Below are 21,667 nucleotides of genomic sequence, written 5' to 3'. Positions count from 1 at the left end.
ATAATTTTTCTACTTCTTTTGAATATGATGTACAGTACACAAAAATGATGCATCTGTGCAGTGCCTACGGCCATTGCTCATTTATAGTACACGGTTATGTGTTGTGTTTAGCAATAAAAGTAAAAGGAGTCCTAAAATAGTTTCTTTGGTTGTGATCTAGGATGGAAACTGGAAAGTAAGACCTTGCCGCGTAGAACTTCTCTCCGTTTGTAAGAAGCCTGGACGAAATGTTACTGCAGATGCTGCAGAAGAGACCTGTGAGGAGGTAACTTAAAATGCACTAGAAATAGGCACAGTCTTAGTGATCTCTTACCATGGAATGTTGATAATGAACACAGTTTATGACAAAGGGTTTCCAGAGGCACTATGGGTTAGCTAAAGACAGTGCACAGCAGAAGTTGCCTGCCTTCAGGCTAGTTCTGTCTTCTTACCAATGAGATTTTTTCAGAAATGTTGTGGATTTTTTTTGCGCGTTTCTTGTGCGTAGGACAGCCTATTGAAAGCAATGGGCTGCCCTACACACAATGCATGGGAGGACATGCGTGCTCCCTCACACCTGAATGTTGTGAATGGAGTCTGAGAGCTGGAAAAGGACAAGTGACTCTCATCTCTTCTGACTCTTTCACATCTCTCATTTACTTCACCTTTTATTCTTTCACACGTGTGATTGACTCATGGGAACAGAGCAACAGCTTTTTGATGCTAGCAGATCATTAGCAGAATGAATGTGTAGAATCAGCAGACTGATATTTCTGTGTCATGTGATGTTTCTTCTTTTATAGTGAAATACTTGAACTGGTGGCTTATCATTATATAATGTGACTATAGAAGGAGGCCAATGGTCAAACCTGGAGAGTATGAGCCAGCTTAAACTCTCGAATGCCCCAAAAAGACTACCATTGCAGCCCCCCCCCCCCCCCCCACACACACACACATCTGTCTCTGGCACTGCAAGGCTTAAATGTTCATTAAAGTGATTAGTAAAAGCTTCCTTTTTTTAAAAACACAAACGTGTTATACTTACATGCTCTGTGCATTTGCACTGCACAGAGCAGCCGTGATCCTCCTCTTCTGGGGTTCCCCACCTGTGCTCTAGACTTCTCCTCTTCTTCTGCGGCAGCATAGGAAGCTACTTCCTATGGGGGCGCACTTGCAGGCTCGCTCCTGATTCCAAAGAACAGTGGTATACTGCTCAGGCAAACAATCCAGATCGATCCACAACAGGGGCAGGCTCTGGCTCGCCACCACACACGATGCAACAGGAAGAAGGGTCAGCCGCACACTGGAGGATAGATGAATACAGTGTATATTTATTGATCCATAGGACACACAAAACACCAGGACATGAATACAGGACCTGTTAACGCCTTTCACACGATCTTGGTTACAATTGAACACGAGATCATGTGAAACATGTAAACAGGTCCTGTAATAATGTTCTGGTGTTTTGTGTGTCCTATGTCCTATAAATATACACTATATTCATCAATCCTCCAGTGTGTGGCTAATCCTACTTCCTGTAGGCTCACCCCTGAGCCAGGCTGTGTGCATCTATAGACACACACAGCATGGCTCAGCCCCACCCCCTGCTCCCTCCTCATTGGATTTGATAGAAAGCAACAGAAAGAAAGCATTCTGGCTTCACAGCTGGTTTCCTACTGCACATGTGCTTTGCGAATGGTCCCGCAGTCTTCTGGGACCTATGACATGTCCCAGAAGGGGGGAGAAGGAGGGGCCAAATGTCACCTCGGCAATCTGACCAGATGTAAGAGCAGGTACCTGTCAAGACCAGGTACCCACTCCCCCCCCCCCAAAAAAAGTGCCAAATGTGGCAGTGGAGGGAGAGAGGATGCAAACAAGTGGAACTTCCCCTTTTGAGTGAAGTTCTGCTCTAAGTCTAGAAGGGGATAAAAAGCTGTACCAGTTACTTGGCTAACTCTGGTGCACTCCTCCTCTCCTGCCGATGCTTTGATCTGTGAGCAGACCCTTGGCGTCATCACATACAATGCAGGCTATTAATCCTGTATTGAAAATGGTGCATGCAAGCACAGCCATGAGCATCATAAAAGAGGAGGCTGCAGGGCACCCATTGCACAGCTGGAGGGAGCCTGCCAGAGGTAAGTAGGTAAAGTGTTGTAGACTTTACGTGGGTGCTGAGGGAGCAGTAAAACTAAAGCTCAGCCTAATTTTTTAACGCCTTTTGGCCACCCGTGTGAAAGAGGCCTAAGAAAATAGTATTTGTTTCATGCTAGATCTACTCTCATAGCTTCAAAAGTAAAATGTTGAAGATAAGCGAAAAATAAATAAACGGCACAGCCAGCAGACAAGGTTCTGAACATCCTCCATGTGTCTATGCCAAAATCACTAGGTCTCAGCTCATTTTCTATTTGCTTAGGTCAAAGTTTAGGAAAACACGCTGGTGAGACCAACAGCTGTCCAAATGCTTTGTCTTAGCATTACAGTTGAGTGTATCCTATATAACGATTGTAGAATTGTAATACAAAGATTGGGAAGAGGTTTAGATGTTTCTTTTCAGATTCTCCCAGAGAAAAAAGATAGACCTTGATACGTCAAAATGCAGTTTCCCTGAAGAAGAAATACAAAACCAGGTATGACTTGGACAAGCGTGGACCAATGTCAGTATGTATACCTGTGGGATCCTTGTGGAACCTGGAAATCCTATGCTGAGCAGCTGCCTTGCTGCATTCTGAACACAGGAGGTTGCTCACTTGGCATTGACCAATCCATACTTGCTTCAGAGAACACTTTTTCCATTCTCTTAAGGATGATAAGCTGATTGGATGAGGTGGGGATCATGACATCACTGCCCCACCTTGCCATCACATCCAACCAGAAAATGCTTTGCATTTGTTGAGAAAAGGCAAAGCATCCCCTGATAGGCACCCATGTCAAATGAGCATCCTCCTATGTCCAGTAAGCAGCAGCGTAGCCTCTCGGCACAGGACCCAACAGCTAGTGGAGATCACTGGAGTAGTGGTGCCTACTACAGTGATTTCCAGCTTCCACGGGACTCCCACAGGTGTGGTATATACATTCACTAGCCACTTTATTAGGTACACCTGTTCAATTGCTTGGTAACACAAATTGCTAATCAGCCAATCACATGGCAGCAACTCATGGCAGTGCATTTAGGCATCTAGATGTGGTGAAGACGACCTCCTGAAGTTCAAACAGAGCATCAAAATGGGGAAGAAAGGGGATTTAAGTGACTTTGTACATGGCATGGTTGTTGGTGTCAGACAGGCTGGTCTGAGTATTTCAAAAACTGCTGTTCTACCGGGATTTCCACACACAACCATCTCTAGGGTTTACAGAAAATGGTCTAAAAAAGAGAAAATATCCAGTGAGCAGCAGTTGTGTGGACGAAAATGCCTTGTTGATGTTAGAGGTCAGAGGAGAATGGGCAGACTGGTTCGAGATGACATAAAGGCAACAGCAACTCAATAACCACTCAAGCTATGAGGAATACCATCTCTGAATGCACAACACGTTGAACCTTGAAGCAGATGGGCAGGCACAGGCTCACCAAAATTGGACAATAGAAGATTGGAAAAATGTTGCCTGGTCTGATGAGTCTCAGTTTCCCTAGAGATGGTTGTGTATGAAAATGCCAGTAGATCAGCAGTTGTTGAAATACTCAGACCAGCCCGTCTGGCACCAACAACCATGCCACGTTCAAAGTAACTTAAATCTACTTTCTTCCTCATTCTGAACTTCAGCAAGTCATCTTCACCACATCTACATTCCTAAATGCATTGAGTTGCTGCCATGTGATTGGCTGATTAGCAATTTGTATTACCAAGCAATTGAACAGGTGTACCTAATAAAGTGTATATAGTTACATTGGTTTAATCTTTTAACTGTATAAAAATTGCCATACCTGGAAATCACCTTAACCCTAAGGTGTGCTAAATAGCGCCCCCCTTGTTTAGACATCCAAACTGCTGCTGGGTGCCACCATCTTGGATGTGATGTCATCAACCCCAGCAAACTCTGAGCTGTCACTCGAGTGACACCCTATAGCACGGGTGTCAAACTAGTTGCCCTCCAGCTGTTGCCAAACTACAAGTCCCATGAGGCATTGCAAGACTGACAGTTACAAGTATGACTCCAAAAGGCAGAGGCATGATGGGACTTGTAGTTTCGCAACAGCTGGAGGGCCACCAGTTTGACACCCCTGCGCTATAATATTCCCTTTCACTCCTTCCCTAAAAGGTTATGTAGGGAGAGAAGGGGCAGAGGAGTTGGGTCATCACAGAGAGTAACCAGACACTCACAGAAGAAGGAGGGCTATGACATGCATGGAGTGAGGGGGCTTCTCTATGCCTTTCCTCACCTTCCTACATAATGGGCGGACTGACCATTAGAGCACTCAGGCACTGCCCGAGGGCCCAGGGTCAGTAGGGGGCCCCATGAAATGCCCCTGGTACCTTTTTATAGGCTTTTTTGGGTGTGCTTTGAGTGTGGGCAAGGACACAGGGGCCCCATGATCCCCTATTGCCCGGAGGCCCCATGAGTTGTCAGTTCTCCCCTGCTACATGGCCCTTGGCTTCTACTTAAATGGTTAAGGAGTGTCTCTTGAATGACAGTTCTGAATCTGATGGGTCTACTGACACAACGTCCAAGATGGTGGTTCCCAGCAGCAGACTCCGGGCTATTGTATGTCTGCACAAGGGAGGCTTTACAGGTAAAGAAAATTCATAAAATACATGTAATCTTATGGGAAAATTGCTGTTGAAATGAACAGTCTGATGACAGGGGCTCTGTAAGACATTATCTCATACAATATTGTCCATATAAAGACCACTGAATCTAGTTTTAAGTACACTTGAAGATGCTGGAAATGTTATTGCAGCCAAGTCGTATGAGTGCGAGTATTCCCAGTGCAGAACCTGACATGTGACTACTTTCTGAATTCCTTTGTGGAAAGAGCAGAACTCAGGGATCATATTGCATGTGATTTCCCCCAGTGTTAATATATAAAAATCTCACTGAAAATATGCAGAACAAGGCTGCTTCATCTAGGTTGCTAGGTTGTATGGTTGTAATGCTAGAATGTTTTTACCTTAAAGTGTTACTAAACCCACAATAGCAAAACCAGTCTGTATATGCAGTAAAGCATGCTTGTTATACTCACTGTGGGACCTAAGGCTAGTCTTCTGCATTGTGTAAAAACGCTGTTTGATCCTGACTTTTCTGATCCTCCCCTTCTTCTACTGTCTCCAATCCATCTGCTGATAGTACAGAGCCTTAGGAGGTACTCTGCACATGCTCAGTTTGGTGTGTATTGCTAGAGAACTTTTTTTTTCTTGGGAGAGTGCATGTGATCAGCACTGTCCAGACAGAGATCAGGAGGCCTGCATCCTCCTAGAGCAAAATGAAAGCTTTAACATTTGCGTTGCTGGACACTGATAGAGGTCACATAACTGCTATATACTGCTGATGAGAAAAGGTATTTAGCAGTTTCTATTTACTAAAATAAATGCATTTCCATGTTGTGTGCACTGTGGGAGACCAGATATAGTGAATGCAGGGTCCTGGGATTAGTAACACTTTAATGCATTCTCTGCATTGAGGTAAAAAACCTTCAATGCTCATCTCCCCCCACAGCACTCTGCATTCATTGCTGCCATACTCTGGATGTCACCTCCTGCTACATTCAGCCATGTCCTTTCAGGCTCCGTTCACATCTATGCAGTTTGCTTTTTGTCCGTCTTGCAGTGCTTTTCGCAATTCATTCTGTGTTTTTCTACATGAGTTTTTGCAGCGTTTTTGTTCAGTTTTTTTTTTTTTTTTAAAGTGGAATTTTTTTTTTTGCTGGGCAGAATAAAAACACAAAACGCGGCACAGTCGCAGCAACAATACACTACCATGCATTTCAGCAGATTCTCCATTGAACTCTATTGTAGCAAAAATGCTGCTTTTTGCTTTTAAAAACGCCCCTGACCCTTTCCAAAAATGCAGCAGCTCTTAAAAGCATAGATGTGAACATGTTCCATAGGAAACCATGTTAAATGAACTGTAGTGCATTTCTGCAAAAAGCACTAAACGCATTGGCGTGAATGGAGCCTCACTCTCTCCACACCTACTGGTTCTGCCCTTTGAATTTACAGGAACTGGAACTACAGAGGAGGCAGCGGGTATCAATGTGTGCTGACAGTACTCACTGTCAGTGAGCATAAAAACAATGTTGGCGGATATACACTCACTGACCACTTTATAAGGTACACCTTGCTAGTACCGGGTTGGGCTCCTTTTGGCTTCAGAAATGCCTTAATTCTTTGTGGCATAGATTCTACAAGGTGTTGGAAACATTCCTCAGAGATTACGGTCCATATTGACATGACATTATCACGCAGTTGCTGCAGATATGTGGGCTGCACATACATGATGAAAATCTCCTGTACCACCACATCCCAAAGGTGCTCTATTGGATTGAGATCTGGTGCCTGTGGAGGCCATTGGAGTACAGGGAACTCATTGTCATGTTCAAGAAACCAGTTGGAGATTATTTGATCTTTGTGACATGGAACATTATCCTGCTGGAAGGAACCATCAGAAGATGGGGACACTGTAGTCCTAAAGGGATGGACATGGTCAGCAACAATACTCAGGTAGGCCGTGGCATTTAGGCGATGCTCAGTTAGTACTAAGGTTCCCAAAGTGTGCCAAGAAAATATCCCCCACACCATCACACCACCACCACCAGCCTGAACCATTGATACAAGGCAGGATGGATCCATGCTTTCATGTTGTGTACACCAAATTCTGACCCTACAATCTGAATGTTGCACTTGAAATCAAGGCTCATCAGAACAGGCAATGTTTTTCCAATCTTCTAAAGTCCAATTTTGGTGAGCCTGTACAAATTGTAGCTTACATTTTCTGTTCTTCCGCTGCTGTAGCCCATCTGCTTCAAGCTTCGACATGTTGTGCATTCAGAGATGGTATTCTGCATACCTTGATTGTAATGAGTGGTTATTTGAGTTACTGTTGCCTTTCTATCATCTCAAAACAGTCTGTCCACTCTCCTCTTACCTCTGACATCAACAAGGCATTTTCATCTACACAACTGCCACTCGCTGGATATTTTCTCTTTTTTGGACCATTCTCTGTAAACCCTAGAGATGGTTGTGCGTGAAAATGCCAGTAGATCAGCAGTTGCTGAAATACTTGGACCAACCCATCTGGCACCAACAACCTTGCCATATTCAAAGAAACTTAAATCCTCTTTCTTCCCCATTCTGATGCTCAGTTTGAACTTCAGCAAGTCGTCTTCACCACGTCCAGGGGCATATTTACCACAAGGCAAACAAGGCATTTGCCTAGGGCAGCATTTTTTTAGGGGGGCAGCCATGCCCCTGGAAGAAGGGACATATGCAGCATGGGGACCAGGTGGGATCTGAGAGAGGCTGTGGGCTGCTTGATGGTGTATGCAGAGCCCAACTGTTGTTCCCAGGGATGTTCAGAGCTGTGAAGATGAGTGTCTTTCTCTCGGTTGCCGTTGGGGGGGGTGAATGGAAGGCTCTCTTGGTTGTGGGGGGGCAGGGGGTGTTGTTGGTCACGGTCAGGCTTTCTCCGTGGGGAAGGGGGGGGGGTTTGGTGTTAGTCAGTGTTAGGCTGTCTCTGTGCCGAGGAGGGGGCGTCCAATTTTTGTGTTGCCTAGGGCAGCACAAAACCTAAATACACCTCTGACCATGTCTACATGCCTAAATGCATTGAGTTGCTGCCATGTGATTGGCTGATTAGCAATTTGTGTTATCACGCAATTGAACAGGTGTACCTAATACAGTTGCCTGTGAGTGTACATCCACCACAATGTTGATTTGCGGCAGAACCCCTGGGGACGTCTCGTGGAACCCTGGTTGAGAAATCCTGCATTAGGCTATAAAAAGCATCAACAGCCTCTTGCAAGCTCTCCTGTGAAACACTTGTAGGGATCTTCTGCTCTCTGCTCTCTGTGTTTGTAAGTGGCTGTGCTGCAGTCATTTCTGTACATCACTTTCTGTCTCTGGGAGGCTGGGTAAAAGACCCCAGAGGAAGGAAGTGGGAGAGAGAGTCTTCTTTGAGACCATATACACTTCTACGGAGGAGCTATTATTGACCCAGACCAGAAGCAGAGAATAATAGGTCTTCAACACCAAGATGGACCCCACATTGTTATCTTCCTCAGGGGCCCCTGCAACTGGACTGTGCTGCAGCATTCATTCTTTGCTCCCAGTGCCTAAAATATGTTGGGGTGAAGGGACTGTGTATGCAATGCAATAGAGCTTACCTGGCTCAGAGTGCTGATACACACAGTCACAGCTTGATCTCTGGTATGCAGGAGGGTAACTTAATTTGGAGAGTTGGAAGTTATATCATTTAAATATATCTCATAACTTTTAAATGTTAAAAATTAAAGTAGAACTAAAGCCAAAACTTGTTAACATTTGGAAAAAGTATAACCTGTCAAGATTTTTTTGTGCCACCTAATGTGTTCCTTTAGGGAGATTTCCCTTCACTTCCCATCTCATAGATACCACAGGAGGTGAGAGGAAATCCCTCCAAAGTGAAGGAAATCCCTTACAGTCACCAGAACTAGTGTCTCTACTAGATGATTTCCCCTCTATTCCTGTTCTGGTGACAACTCAAAATTTTTAATTTTTTTTTTAACTTTCTTTCCTGTTGATAATGATCACCAGGACAAATAGAGAGGATACATCTCCCTAACGAGGACATAGACAGCAATAAAAACCTGAGAAGAGTTCTAACTGCCCCCCCTCACCCACTCTATTCAAAAGTAAAAGAAAAAAGTTTTGCTTTTAGTTATATTTTAATGAATATGCAAACGTGCATTATTTATTATTTGCCTGGAGTTACACTAATAATTTTTTTTTTTTTTTTATAGAGTGCGGAAGATCCATTTCTTCTCTTCTCTGTCCATTTTTTCTCCTTTATTTCCTTTTTGGTTACAAGGACAGGAAATGAGGGGGATCTCCCCACCAGGGACACCGGCAGCAATAACAAAGAGTGCGGAAGATCCATTTCTTCTCTTCTCTGTCCATTTTTTCTCCTTTATTTCCTTTTTGGTTACCAGGACAGGAAGTGAGGGGGATCTCCCCACTAGGGACACCGGCAGCAATAACAAAAAATGACAGATGTTCTTTATATGTTTCCTGAGCACTTAACGAATAATTGCTGTCTGTGTCCCCTTTAGACCAGTTTTTAATAATTTCCTGTACTGTATCTAGAATTAAAGAAAAGCAAACTTGGCTTGAGTTTCCATTTAATTTACATCTTGTCTGGCCATCCTGGTAAAGTGCGGGTAAGGTGATAATCCCAATTTTATTTGTTAATATTAAATAATTACATGATTTTATTATTTGTATTTCAGCCCTTCGAGAGACACAGAGGTTACTGCTACGGAGTTAATCTGCTAAAACTAACATATGAAGATGCTCAAAACGATCCTTACTGCCCTCTAGCGACCATAACTGACAGGTGCATGTTCCATATATATACTGTATATAGCCAATTGCTACATTCTGCATTCAAATCTGTCATAACGAAAATCATGTGTGAGATGCATCAGGTGGAAGCCGCCATTCACTGACCTCAAAAGCAGCTTCACTTTTCCAAAGGTAGCATAGAGCTGAAGTGTCAACAAGAGGCAGCTTCATTCTGAGGCTTCTCACAGGCTTTCCGAGATATATTGTGTCTCATGAGAAGTTACTTTTTATGGCCCATTCACACCTATACATTTTGTTGCAGTACCTTGCTGTATGTACATTATTTCTGGCATTTCATCTGAACTCAGGGCACAAAAACTTTAAATATATTCATATAGCCAAAAACAATATAAACATATATCTTGTGCACCAAATGCCTTTGCAAACTCAATTATTACCTTTAAAAGTAGCAGTGATATCATCACTATACTATACATAGCATGTACAGAGAGCAGAGCTGTGGGAGGGACCCTACAGGTTCCTTCCACTACAGGTTGCCTGCAGAAAACTACAGGAGGGGGCGGAGACAAGACCAGTCGCCCTGCACAAGGAGAGAGAGCTGCAGCAACTGGTCTTAATACAAGGAGCTTCTGCACAAGCAATGTTTCACGCTGGATTTCTGCACAGATACAATAATAATACACAAAGCATATCAAGATTCAAGTATATATTTGTTTATCCCGGGGTTCAGCTTTAATGTGCATAGAAGGAACACTAAACACAACTGCACACCACAGTGGCATGTGTATTCTGATGTGTTGCAGTACAGGTCCATCAGCAGCTACTGTACAATGGGGCACCATTGTAACTGAACAGAACTACAACACACCACACATAGTTCTGTGATTTTTAATGTGTTACTGTAATGCTGGGTTCTCCAAACCTTCTACTCAGAGGGCCAGTTTAATGCCTTTTAGACTTTAGGGGACCAGACTGTGGCCACTGGGAGTAGAAAATGGTGTCCATGGAAGGAATACTGCCCTATCGTTGGTGTCAGTGAAAGCCATAATGCTCCATCACTCGTGTCATTGGAAGGAATAGTGCCCCATGTTTGGTATCAGTGGGATGAATAGTGCTCCATTACTGATGTCAGTGGGAAGAATAGAGCCCCATCTTTGGTGTCAGTCAAAGAAATACTGCCCCATCATTGGTGTCAGTAGAAGGAATAGTGTCCCAATATTGTTGTCAGTGGGAGAAAAAGGCCCATCATTGGTGTAATCTGGTGGAAAAGTGCCCTGTCATTGGTGTCAGTGAAAGGATAATGGCCAGTAACTGGTGTCAGTGGGAGGAATAGTACACCATCTTTGGTGTCAGTGGGAGGAATGGTGCTCCATTATTAGTGTCAGCTGTAGAAATAGTGCCCCATCATTGGAGTCCGTGAGAGGAATTGTGTCCCATCTTTGGTGTCAGTGGAAGGAATAGTGCTCCGTCACTGGTGTCAGTTGAAGGATAGGTGCCCTGTCATTGGTGTCAGCGGGAGAAATAGTGGTCAATCATTGGTGTCAGTGGGAGGAATAGAGCCCCATCATTGGTGTCAGTGGGAGGAATAGTGCCCCTTCATTGGTGTCAGTGGGAGGAATAGTGTCCCATCATTGGTATCAGTGGGAGGAATTTCCCCCATCATTGATGTCAGCGGGAGGAATTGTGCCTCATTATTAGTGTCAGCTGTAGAAATAGTGCCCCATCATTGGAGTCGGTGGGAGAAATTGTGTCCCATCTTTGGTGTCAGTGGAAGGAATAGAGCCCCATCACTGGTGTCAGTGGGAGGAATAGTGCCCTATCATTATTGTCAGCTGAAGGAATAGTGCCCCGTCATTAGTATCAGTGGGAGGAATAGTGCCCCATCATTGGTATCAGTGGGATGAATAGTGCCCCATCATTGGTGTCAGTGGGATGAATAGTGCCCCATTATTGGTGTCAGTGGGAGGAATAGTGCCCCATTATTGGTGTCAGTGGGAGGAATAGTGCCCCAGTATTAGTGTCAGCTAGAGGAATATTCCCCTATCGTTGGTATCAGTGAGAGGAATAGTGCCTCGTATCTGTGGAAGCCAGCCTATGGACCTCGCTCGTGCATATGGATGGTTTGTAAACACCTCTGAAAAGCAATCCCCGGTAGATTACTTCTCAAGGGCAGTTTAGATCTGGAAAGACATTCAGGAGGCTGTTTCTTTATCTGTAAGAGGGATATTACACTGAAATCCTGCTGGACTGCATTACAACTGTGTGCCTTAGACTTATGATTTCTAAGTGTATCATATGATTTATACAGAGGATATTTATTATGTTTTTTAGTATATGTACTGCATGTTGAATTAATACTGCCAGATTGAGTTACTGATAAAATTCCTTTACAACCGGTATCCACTACTCATACACAATCTAATAAGTGTCCAACCCCTGGGCGCCAAGATATCACTTTCTCCCCTGAAAGTTCAAAATCAAAAGTCCTTCCCAGTGAATATCCCCTATAAACATAGGCAGTCTCTCCTTTTGCTGAATCCTTCAGTGTGCAATTCTAACATCAAAATCTTCATCTTCAACTTGGTACCTTCCAAGAGATGTACGGTATATAGACACACATAGTGCATTATCCTTACACTTACAACTATCTTAAATGAATCACACTCACAAAAAAGTGTCAAAATCCGTGCAAATCCACTCCACCACGTGTTCACTTGTATGCGTCTGCAATTCTTACTCTTACCCTCTGTCTATATTTAAAATGCCTTGTGACAAATTCCACAGAAAATGATCTTCAATTCACAGCTTCCTCTTTCCGTCCTCCCCTCCGGAGAAAGTTATACAACACATTGTAATACTATCAATTTCTCAATATTGTGTCCTCCCGTGCTCCACTCTTTATCAAATTGTGACCACCAGTGAAAAGTGATAGAACCATTCCACCACCTCACAGACCATGCACCTTACCGGACTAAATCAGTCACATAGCATAGGATAGAAACAGCTCTTCCCGACCAACATTATTCCCGTTTTTCCAATGGTAACGATATGTAGGTCAAAATAGATAAGTGTACATAACGCATTACGTTATAAAATCAACGATTTATTCAAGTAAAAAAGCACTTACTAACAAAACAGTGCACATCAGCGTTTGTTACTCATCTAAAATCAGCATTAACGTTTACTCTCTCCAGACCTCATCAAAGATGGCCACCACGCAACTTCTGGTCTATGACTGCCGTCACCTTCTGAAGCGTTTCGTCATTTCAGACTTTATTAAAGGATGCGTCCATCAGACTTGCGGCCAGTTAAATACTCTCCCTCCACCCTACCCTGAGCGAAGATCACCATCTTACATAAGGGCTAGTACACAGTTCTGGACGTCTATAATGTGCAACTTCCATGCATTTCCAAATACTAAATGTACAAATTACAACAATACTAATATTCATAGCTATTACATCTAAAACTAATACTAATACAAATTTTAAAAAAAGGGCACTAAAAACGAATGATAGTATTGCTACCCTACTGCCATCTAGTGATATATTATATACAGTATGTGCATTGCGAATATAGAGATCTCTATATCTAAATAGATATATTACAAAGCATTCCCTACTATTAATCTTACAGATACAATACACCTACAGCTAATAACTGGGGACATATACAGAGGGGAACCATTCAATTTAAAAGGAGGGAGGATAAACCCGAATAAGAGCCCATCCAACCAAATATTAGAACCGTAAGTTGGTCCAAATATAATATAAAACACTTCTAAAATGTGCCTCTCTATTGATTCTCCAACCTATATTCAGGCACCAGGGAGGTAGATGGAGGTAGATGCTTTAGATGTAATAGCTATGAATATTAGTATTGTTGTAATTTTTACATTTAGTATTTGGTAATGCATGGAAGTTGCACATTATAGACATCCAGAACTGTGTACTAGCTCTTATGTAAGATGGCGATCTTATATCGCTCATGGTAGGGTGGAGGGAGAGTATTTAACTGGCCGCAAGTCTGAAGGACGCATCCTTTGATAAAGCTGGAAATTCTGAAACGCATCAGAGGTGATGTCAGACGTAGACCAGAAGTTGCATGACGCCCATCTTTGATGAGGTCTAGAGAGAGTAAATGCTGATTTTGGATGAGTAACAAACGCTGATGTGCACTGTTTTGTTAGTAAGCGCTTTTTTACTTGAATAAATCGTTGGTTTTATAACCTAATGCATTATGTATGCTTATCTATTTTGACCTACATATCGTTACCATTGGAAAAACGGGAATAATGTTGGTCGGGAAGAGCTGTTTCTATCCTATGCTATGTGACTGATTTAGTCCGGTAAGGTGCATGGTCTGTGAGGTGGTGGAATGGTTCTATCACTTTTCACTGGTGGTCACAATTTGATAAAGAGTGGAGCACGGGAGGACACAATATTGAGAAATTTATAGTATTACACTGTGTTGTATAACTTTCTCCGGAGGGTATATCTCCTGTGAAGGGGAGGACGGAAAGAGGAATCTGTGAATTGAAGATCATTTTCTGTGGAATTTGTCACAAGGTATTTTAAATATAGACAGAGGGTAATAGTAAGAATTGGGACACATAGAAGTGAACACGTGGTGGAGTGGATTTGCACGGATTTTGACATACTTTGGTGAGTGTGATTCATTTAAGATAGTTGTGAGTGTAAGGATAATGCACTATGTGTGTCTATATACCGTACATCTCTTGGAGGATACCAAGTTGAAGATGAAGATTTTGATGTAAGAATTGCATACTGAAGGATATTGAAAAAGGAGAGTCTGCATATGGTTATAGGGGATATTCACTGTGTGGACACTGTGAAGACTGAGTTACTGGTCAATTGAGGGATTGCATGGTTTGAGATCTGAAACTATTAATCTTGAACCTCCACTGATGGAGAGAATGAGCGCTGACTGTAACAATGTTGAGTGTGTGTCTTAGGCGTTGTTGTAACACAGTCCTTTTGAGTTGGATGGGATGTGGTTGGCAAGTGGCACCATCTACCAATCACAACATGCTGTATAAAAGTTACCACTCTGAAGAAAAATGTATAAAAACATATCATGCTAACTTGCTTGCAGGCAGTCAAAGGGCAGTAAAAACGTGGCGCAACTGCCAGTTTTTACTGCCTATCATCACATGTGTGAGCAAGACCTAAGGGTCTGTGTCAACGAGCTTTTGATTGCTTCAAGCAGGTTTTGCATTCCCATACAAGACTTTGAGAGCACAAAACCTGCTTGAAGGAAGTCAACTGCAGGACAAATTATTATTATTATTATTATTATTATTATACAGGATTTATATAGCGCCAACAGTTTGCTCAGCACTTTACAATATAACGGGAGACAATACAGTTCAATACAAGAGGGATAGGAGGGCCCTGATCCTGGGAGCTTACAATCTAGGAGAATGCATGTGTCAATTCGTCAATTCATCTGAATAATCTCAGAAGCATTTCATACTGATGCCATCAATACAAGCCCAAAGCCCATTGACACAGGCCCTAAAGATTATCAGTCACATAGCAAGTGTCACCTGATTAGTGATATACACGCACTGGCCACTTTATTAGGTACACCTGTTCAACTGCTTGGTAGAACAAATTGATAATCAGCCAATAACATGGCAGCACCTCAATGCATTTAGGCATCTAGATGTGGTGAAGACAACTTGCTGAAGTTCAAACTAAGCATCAGAATGGGGAAGAAAGGGGCTTTAAGTGACTTTGAACGTGACGTGGTTGTTGATGCCAGATGGGCTGGTCTGAGTATTTAAAAAACAGCTGATCTACTGGAATTCTCACACACAACCATCTCTAGGGTTTACAGAGAATGGTCAAAAAAAGAGGAAATATCCAGTGAGTGACAGTTGTATGGATGAAAATGCCTTGTTGCTGTCAGAGGTCAGAGGAGAATGGGCAGACTGGTTGCTGCAACATTCAGATGGTATGATCAGAATTTTGGATCCATCCTGCCTTGTATCAATGGTTCAGGCTGGTGGGGGTGGTGTAATGGTGTGGGGAATATGTTTTTGGCACTAGCAAGGTGTACCTAATAAAGTGGCTGGTGAGTGCAGAATTGATGTCATTTTTATCTGTCCGTAGGTTTGAACAAGCTTTTATTAACAGCTGGATGCTCAGCAGAATAATACCTGGAGATTATTATTTTTGGATTGCTTTACAAGATATCAATGGCACTGGAGAGTATGCTTGGACAGCAAATGGCACAAGACAACCCCACTTGTCCTTCACAAACTGGAATGCGGGACAACCCAGTAAGTGCAGTGAGAACTTCAGTAGCCCTGGAAACAAAGTTACATCATTTTTTAATGGTGATGAGTGGAGTCATTTCAGTGAAATCAATGTCAATATTTTGCTGAAGGTATGACTTCAAATTTCACTCATTGAGCCGCCTGGGTGAAATTTGCTTGCAAAAAAAAGGAACTATAGTATTATACTATAGTCTTTGTGTACTGTCACTTTTCAATTTTTTATTTACCTTTTTGTCTGTTGTAATTGTACTAATGGGAGGACATTTTTGACAGAAGAATAGATCCGTGGTAGTTAAAAGTGGTAAAGATTGCTGCAGCCTTAAAAATGGCCACAAATTACCTAAATTTCACCTTCTAAGTTGACTCCTTTGCATTTTAAAAAAAGGGTAAAATGTTTCCGTTCCATTTACATACCTAATGAAGCTTGACTGTAAAACGCCTAGGACATTGCTCAGAGACTCTTTGCTCTTAGCAGGGGCGTCCCTAGGGTTGGTGTCACCTGGTGCGGTAACACTTGGTGTCACCCCTCTGACGATCCTCGCAGGATGCATCGGATCTGCGCATTGAGCATAATGGATCGGAACCCGATCCAATGCTCCCCAATCCGCAGATCCGATCCATCCTACGGGTATTGTCGGCTTGCAACCTATACGGGGTTAACTGATCTCCCCACGAGCTCCACGAAAAGGTAAGTTTTAAAGCAAGCTGACAATTCCTGCAAGATGGATCGGATCTGTGGATTGGGAAGCATAATGGATCGGACTCCAATCCATTATGCTCAATCCGCAGATCTGATCCATCCTGCGGGGATTGTTGGCTTGCTTTAAAACTTACCTTATCGTGGAGTGGGTCTAGTGTCACCCGGTGCGGCGCGCACCCCCCGCACCTGCCTAGGGACACCACTGTCTTTTAGGGTTCCCCTCCACCATCACAGGAGCAAGCTTTCTCTGGTTCAGAAATCCTCTCCCCTGATGCATTCCTTCTGAGCTCAGTGATTTAGAACTGACTCTTTGGATAAGGAAGGATGGACAGTAACAGTTAGGCGTCTCTTAGCAACGCCCTCAACAACGTCCTAGGAGTTTTCTAGTCAGGCTTCATGAGGTACACAAATGGCCACTACTTACAGCAAGGGCATTATTAAACTTTGCTCAAAACTGCACTTTATTTTATCTACAGACTCCCCTTAGTTGCATAGACATTTGTTGGGTAAAAGTGAACAAGCCCTTTAAAATGTATTTCCACTTTTGCAGCCAAATTGGGATAACACCTACTTTATATTTGATATATGTTCCCATGTTAGCATAGCATAGCTTAGAAATATTTGAAAACTGCTGGTTAAGTGCTTTTTACTTGCTTAGATATCATTATATGCTCTCCCTGTTTTGCAATGTTTAGGAGGAGGCTTTAGAGTAATGTTTAACATAACTAACCCTATCTCTACTATGTTTGCAGATCTTCATTTTCAAAACTAGATTTGAATACTGTCCTGGTAAAGGGTTAAAAAATTTGAAACCACCCTCCTGCATTGTGTATTAATGAGGGATAGCTGAGTCTGTATGGGGACAAAGACCCTGAGAGACTATCTGGAAATTCTAAGATTCAGCCATGATACCTTCTCCTTAGAAACATCTAAAAGTTAAATATTTTTAAAATTTTACAAACATATAGTGAGGTTTTCTTAAATTTGTCTGTAATAATAAAACTACCCTTTAACTCCAACAGATACAGTGATGTCCTCAGGCTGTGGTGTCTGTCAGATATCTCTAAATCTGTAACAATACTGAATTACAGAAGTACACTATGTTTACAGAAGTAAACCCTGCACAGTGGAATCTACAGACTGATACTTTAGATAGATAGATAGATAGATAGATAGATAGATAGATAGATAGATAGATAGATAGATAGACTCACCAGGCAGTTTATTAGGTACACCTTGCTAGTGCCAAGAAAATCTCCCCCACACCATTACACCACCACCACCAGCCTGAACCATTGATACAAGGCAGGATGGATCCATGCTTTCATGTTGTTTACGCCAAATTCTGACCCTACTATCTGAATGTTGCAGCAACCAGTCTGCCCATTCTCCTCTGACCTCTGACAGCAACAAGACATTTTCATTCACACAACTGTAACTCACTGGATATTTTCTCTTTTTTTGAACCATTTTCTGTAAACCCTAGAGATGGTTGTGCGTGAAAATCCCACATCAGCAGTTTTTGAAATACTCAGACCAGCCCCTCTGGCACCAACAACCATGCCACATTCAAAGTCGCCTAAATCCCCTTTCTTCCCCATTCTGATGCTCAGTTTGAACTTCAGCAAGTCGTCTTCACAATGTCTACATGACTAAATGCATTGAGTTGCTGCCATGTGATTGGCAGATTAGCAATTTGTGTTACCAATCAATTGAACAGGTGTACCTAATAAAGTGTAGATATGTTGTGCTTACTCCCATAGGAGCCATTCTAAAATTGCCCAGGTTCTTTCCCAGTAGATTGCCCTGCAGCCAAGCCCATGGACACAGTCACTCTTATTTCCTCAATAAGCAGTCTAGGGGTGTTGTGTTTGTTGTTTTTACTTTAGGAGAACTTGGATTGGGTTAAGGGAATTGAGTGGGATACTCCAAAAACAGAAACTATGTACAAGTTGACAACAATGAGCTCCTATCTTCAAAGCTGAAGCAAAAGTCCTCGCATACAGCAAACAGTGGACTTGGCTTTGTAATAGAAGCAGTTTCCAGCACACAAGCTTCTTTCTTTAGAGCAACAAAAGCAGAGTCCCTTCACAGAGAACTAGATAGACTAAGCTCTTCAGGACACCAGTTGATGCTCCCTTTAAACAACACACAGCTGACTCTCCAGCCCAAACATCCCAAAAGTCTCTAAGATCTCACAGCAGTCTGTACACACAAATGTCCAGGGAGAGATGGTTGGCCTCCTTCCAGCATCCATCTGACACCTTTCTCCTATGATACCAGACTAGATCTTCTGTAGCTTCAGTGTCCAAGTGAGCACATGGCAGCATTGCCCTGGAGGACAGCAGCCCTCCAGGCTGTACTGATCCTCAGGAGGAAGGGACCCAGAAGCCTAGTCTCTCAGTATTTATGCAATTATCCATATGTCTTCAGGGCCCTGCTCCCTGGGATTGGCCACGGCTGAATAATTATTCATACTGCAATCTGCATAACTCCACACCTATTCCACCACTATTTGGAAACAGAGGGAGCTATCAAACTAGCAACAGCTAAGAACACTGAACTGACCTAATTAATCAGCTGCACTGGACACATTGAGCACAGCTAGATTTACCTAACACACTAATTACAGCCACACTGGTTACAGTGAGGCAAGCTAAATTTACCTAACCAAAAACACACAGCTCCATTGAACACAGTGAGCCAGCACTAAAACTAACTAGTCCTAGCAACTATCTAGTAGGGTACTACAGATAGATAGATAGATAGATAGATAGATAGATAGATAGATAGATAGATAGATAGATAGATAGATATAGTTACATAGCCTGGCTGAAAAAAAGGCAAAAGTCCATCCAGTTCAACCATAAAAAAAAAATATGTAGCCTTTTTAACTTTGTCCGTAAGCCACATAGGTTTGATTTTTAGCCTTTTAAACTTGTTGCCCATGGGAATATATTTTGCAGTGTGTTCACATACAGTCTTTTTGAAGAACTCTCATTTCTGTGTTGTGTTCATCAATGCCAATATTCCCTCCCAGTCTAAGTCTTGGAGAGCAGCTCTCAGCCTTGGAAAATTACCTCTCTTGAAATTGAGCGTTTTTTTTTTCCCAGTATGTGCTTGCTGTTTACAGCTAATAATAAATATATAATAATAGATATACCTTTTTAAGGCTTTGATTTAGTCCTACATTCTCTAAGTTCAATATCTTTTGAGACTTATTTAGGTCGCAATGGAGGGTGTGTCATCATGACCAGACCACATCTTGGCCACTGGGAAGTGAAGGACTGTAAGGGCTTCCTTGCATGGTCACTATGTAAGAAGCCTCTAACCACAACTGTAAAGGAGGAAGACTGGAATACACCCACAGTAGATAAATTGCCAGAATGCCCTCCATTATGGGACTCAGAACCACACCTGGAGCACTGCTATAAGGTAAACATTAACTGAAATAAAGCAGAAGCAACTGGTTTGTATACTGGACAAAATTCAATAAGATACATTGTATCTTATTGTTACATCATCAGTTGCCGCCCAATACACCAAGTATGGAAGATGACAAGGAGAAAGTGGAAGCTTTTCCTGGAAAGAACAACAATTCTTGTGGGAATGTACGCTACTAAACATAGAACAGTTAGATGTGGGTTGCCTACAAATCATAATTCAGTATCTCGGGATCCAAAGAGTACTAGTTCAAGTTCTCACTACCATTGGATAAATGTGGATAATGATCCCATGAGGGATGCATGGTTACACATCAAACAGAACATTCTGCTTGTGTGTATGGGCAATGTCATCAATTAAGCACCAAGTCATTTTCCAACTATTGCATGATCCCAGCCTGCATCGTAGTGAATCATCCCAGTGTATGGAACAATGTTACCATCTGCTAAAGATGATCACATTGCCTTCCTGCCCACACACTCACCAAAATTAAACTATATCAACACACCACCACTCTCCCAAGCTTCACACTAAATAATAAAGAGGATGATCTAATAACTCTGCAGAAACTGAATATTTTATAACTCTGAAATAAATACATTTAACCAACAAGTTCTTCATATACAAAAGTTAAAAGTGTGTGTTGTATATTACCAAAATGTAATTTGTTGTATTATTATTATACAGAATTTATATACTGTACTTTCAACAATTTGCACATTGCTTTACAATATAAAGACAAACAGTCCAGTTACTATACAAATCAAGACAAGATAGTTAGGATGGCCAAGCTCATTAGATCTTACAATCTAAAGGGGACAGGCAAGTGATATCAGAGGTAATAACTGTGACTGTGAGGGGATGAGTTTATGGAGGATGTAAAAATTCAGTTCTTAAGTGAAGGTGGGATACGCTTCCCTGTAGGGAATTTTGACAGGGATCACCTAAGGCTGTCTTCTCACTTGAACTTTGTGTCTTTGGGCTTTTGCAGGATTTTTGTTTTTGAGCATTGTACAGGCCTTATTGCTCATTTTAGTAGGTGTCTAAGTCTTTTTTAAGTTTAAGCCAATGGAAAGCCAGTTACATGGCAATAAAACACACACTAGGAACATTTTTATTTCTTTTATGTGTCCATGCTTTATTAGGCATTCCCATTGAAGTCTATTGGGGCCAAAAGCATGAAAGTATCTGTCATGTACCTGGTAGAAGATCCTGACACGATGAGGAAAGCCTCTCTTACACTCGGGCCCCTAATAGAGCAGCCAGGTGGTCAAGGAGTACAGAGTGGTACGAGTGCCTGTTGGTCTTGCTAACAGCAGGACTGGAGGGAATATCTGGATCAAGCAGAGGAAGACCGTTAATGGACCACAACGGAGCAGGAGTGCCAGGTGGACACCGCTGAGCAATAGGCAAGAGGGGGCTAGCACTAGCGACAGCAGACAGGCACAGGCTGGTAGCAGACAGGTGATGAGCAGGCACCAGTGAATTGTAGGTAGAGGATCGCAGTAGGCAGTCCAGCAGCTATTGCAACAGAGACAGAGTCAGACGAGTCAGGTCACACATGGGAAGACGTATCAGGTGCAGATGCGTAGGCAGGAGTAAAGTCAGGATGCAGGCCAAGTTGGTAACAGATCAGTGCAGCAGCAAAGAGCACAGACAGAGGCAAAGGTCAGAGGTAAGCCAGAGTTGGTGCAGGTGGAGTTCAGGAGGGGTCAAGACAAGCAAAGTCAGTAACAGTAGTCAGAT

The 21,667-nt window shown here is 42.6% G+C and overlaps 1 protein-coding gene across 1 annotated transcript in view; it reads left to right on the top strand.

Moving 5' to 3' along the window:
* PLA2R1 (phospholipase A2 receptor 1) overlaps positions 1-21,667 on the top strand; it is a 123,259-nt gene that overhangs the window by 37,226 nt on the left and 64,366 nt on the right. The window contains exons 9-12 of the mRNA XM_089659898.1: positions 161-265; positions 9,398-9,504; positions 15,611-15,780; positions 19,704-19,912. Coding sequence (XP_089516024.1) covers positions 161-265; positions 9,398-9,504; positions 15,611-15,780; positions 19,704-19,912 — 591 coding nt within the window. The remainder of the gene's footprint in view (positions 1-160; positions 266-9,397; positions 9,505-15,610; positions 15,781-19,703; positions 19,913-21,667) is intronic.

This window comes from Staurois parvus, unplaced genomic scaffold (genome assembly GCF_062004578.1).
Source record: "Staurois parvus isolate SC_StPar_1 unplaced genomic scaffold, SC_StPar_1.0 ptg000031l, whole genome shotgun sequence".
Taxonomy (NCBI): domain Eukaryota; kingdom Metazoa; phylum Chordata; class Amphibia; order Anura; family Ranidae; genus Staurois; species Staurois parvus.
Note: the sequence above shows the minus strand (reverse complement) of the source record. Positions and strands in the feature narration are given on the sequence as shown.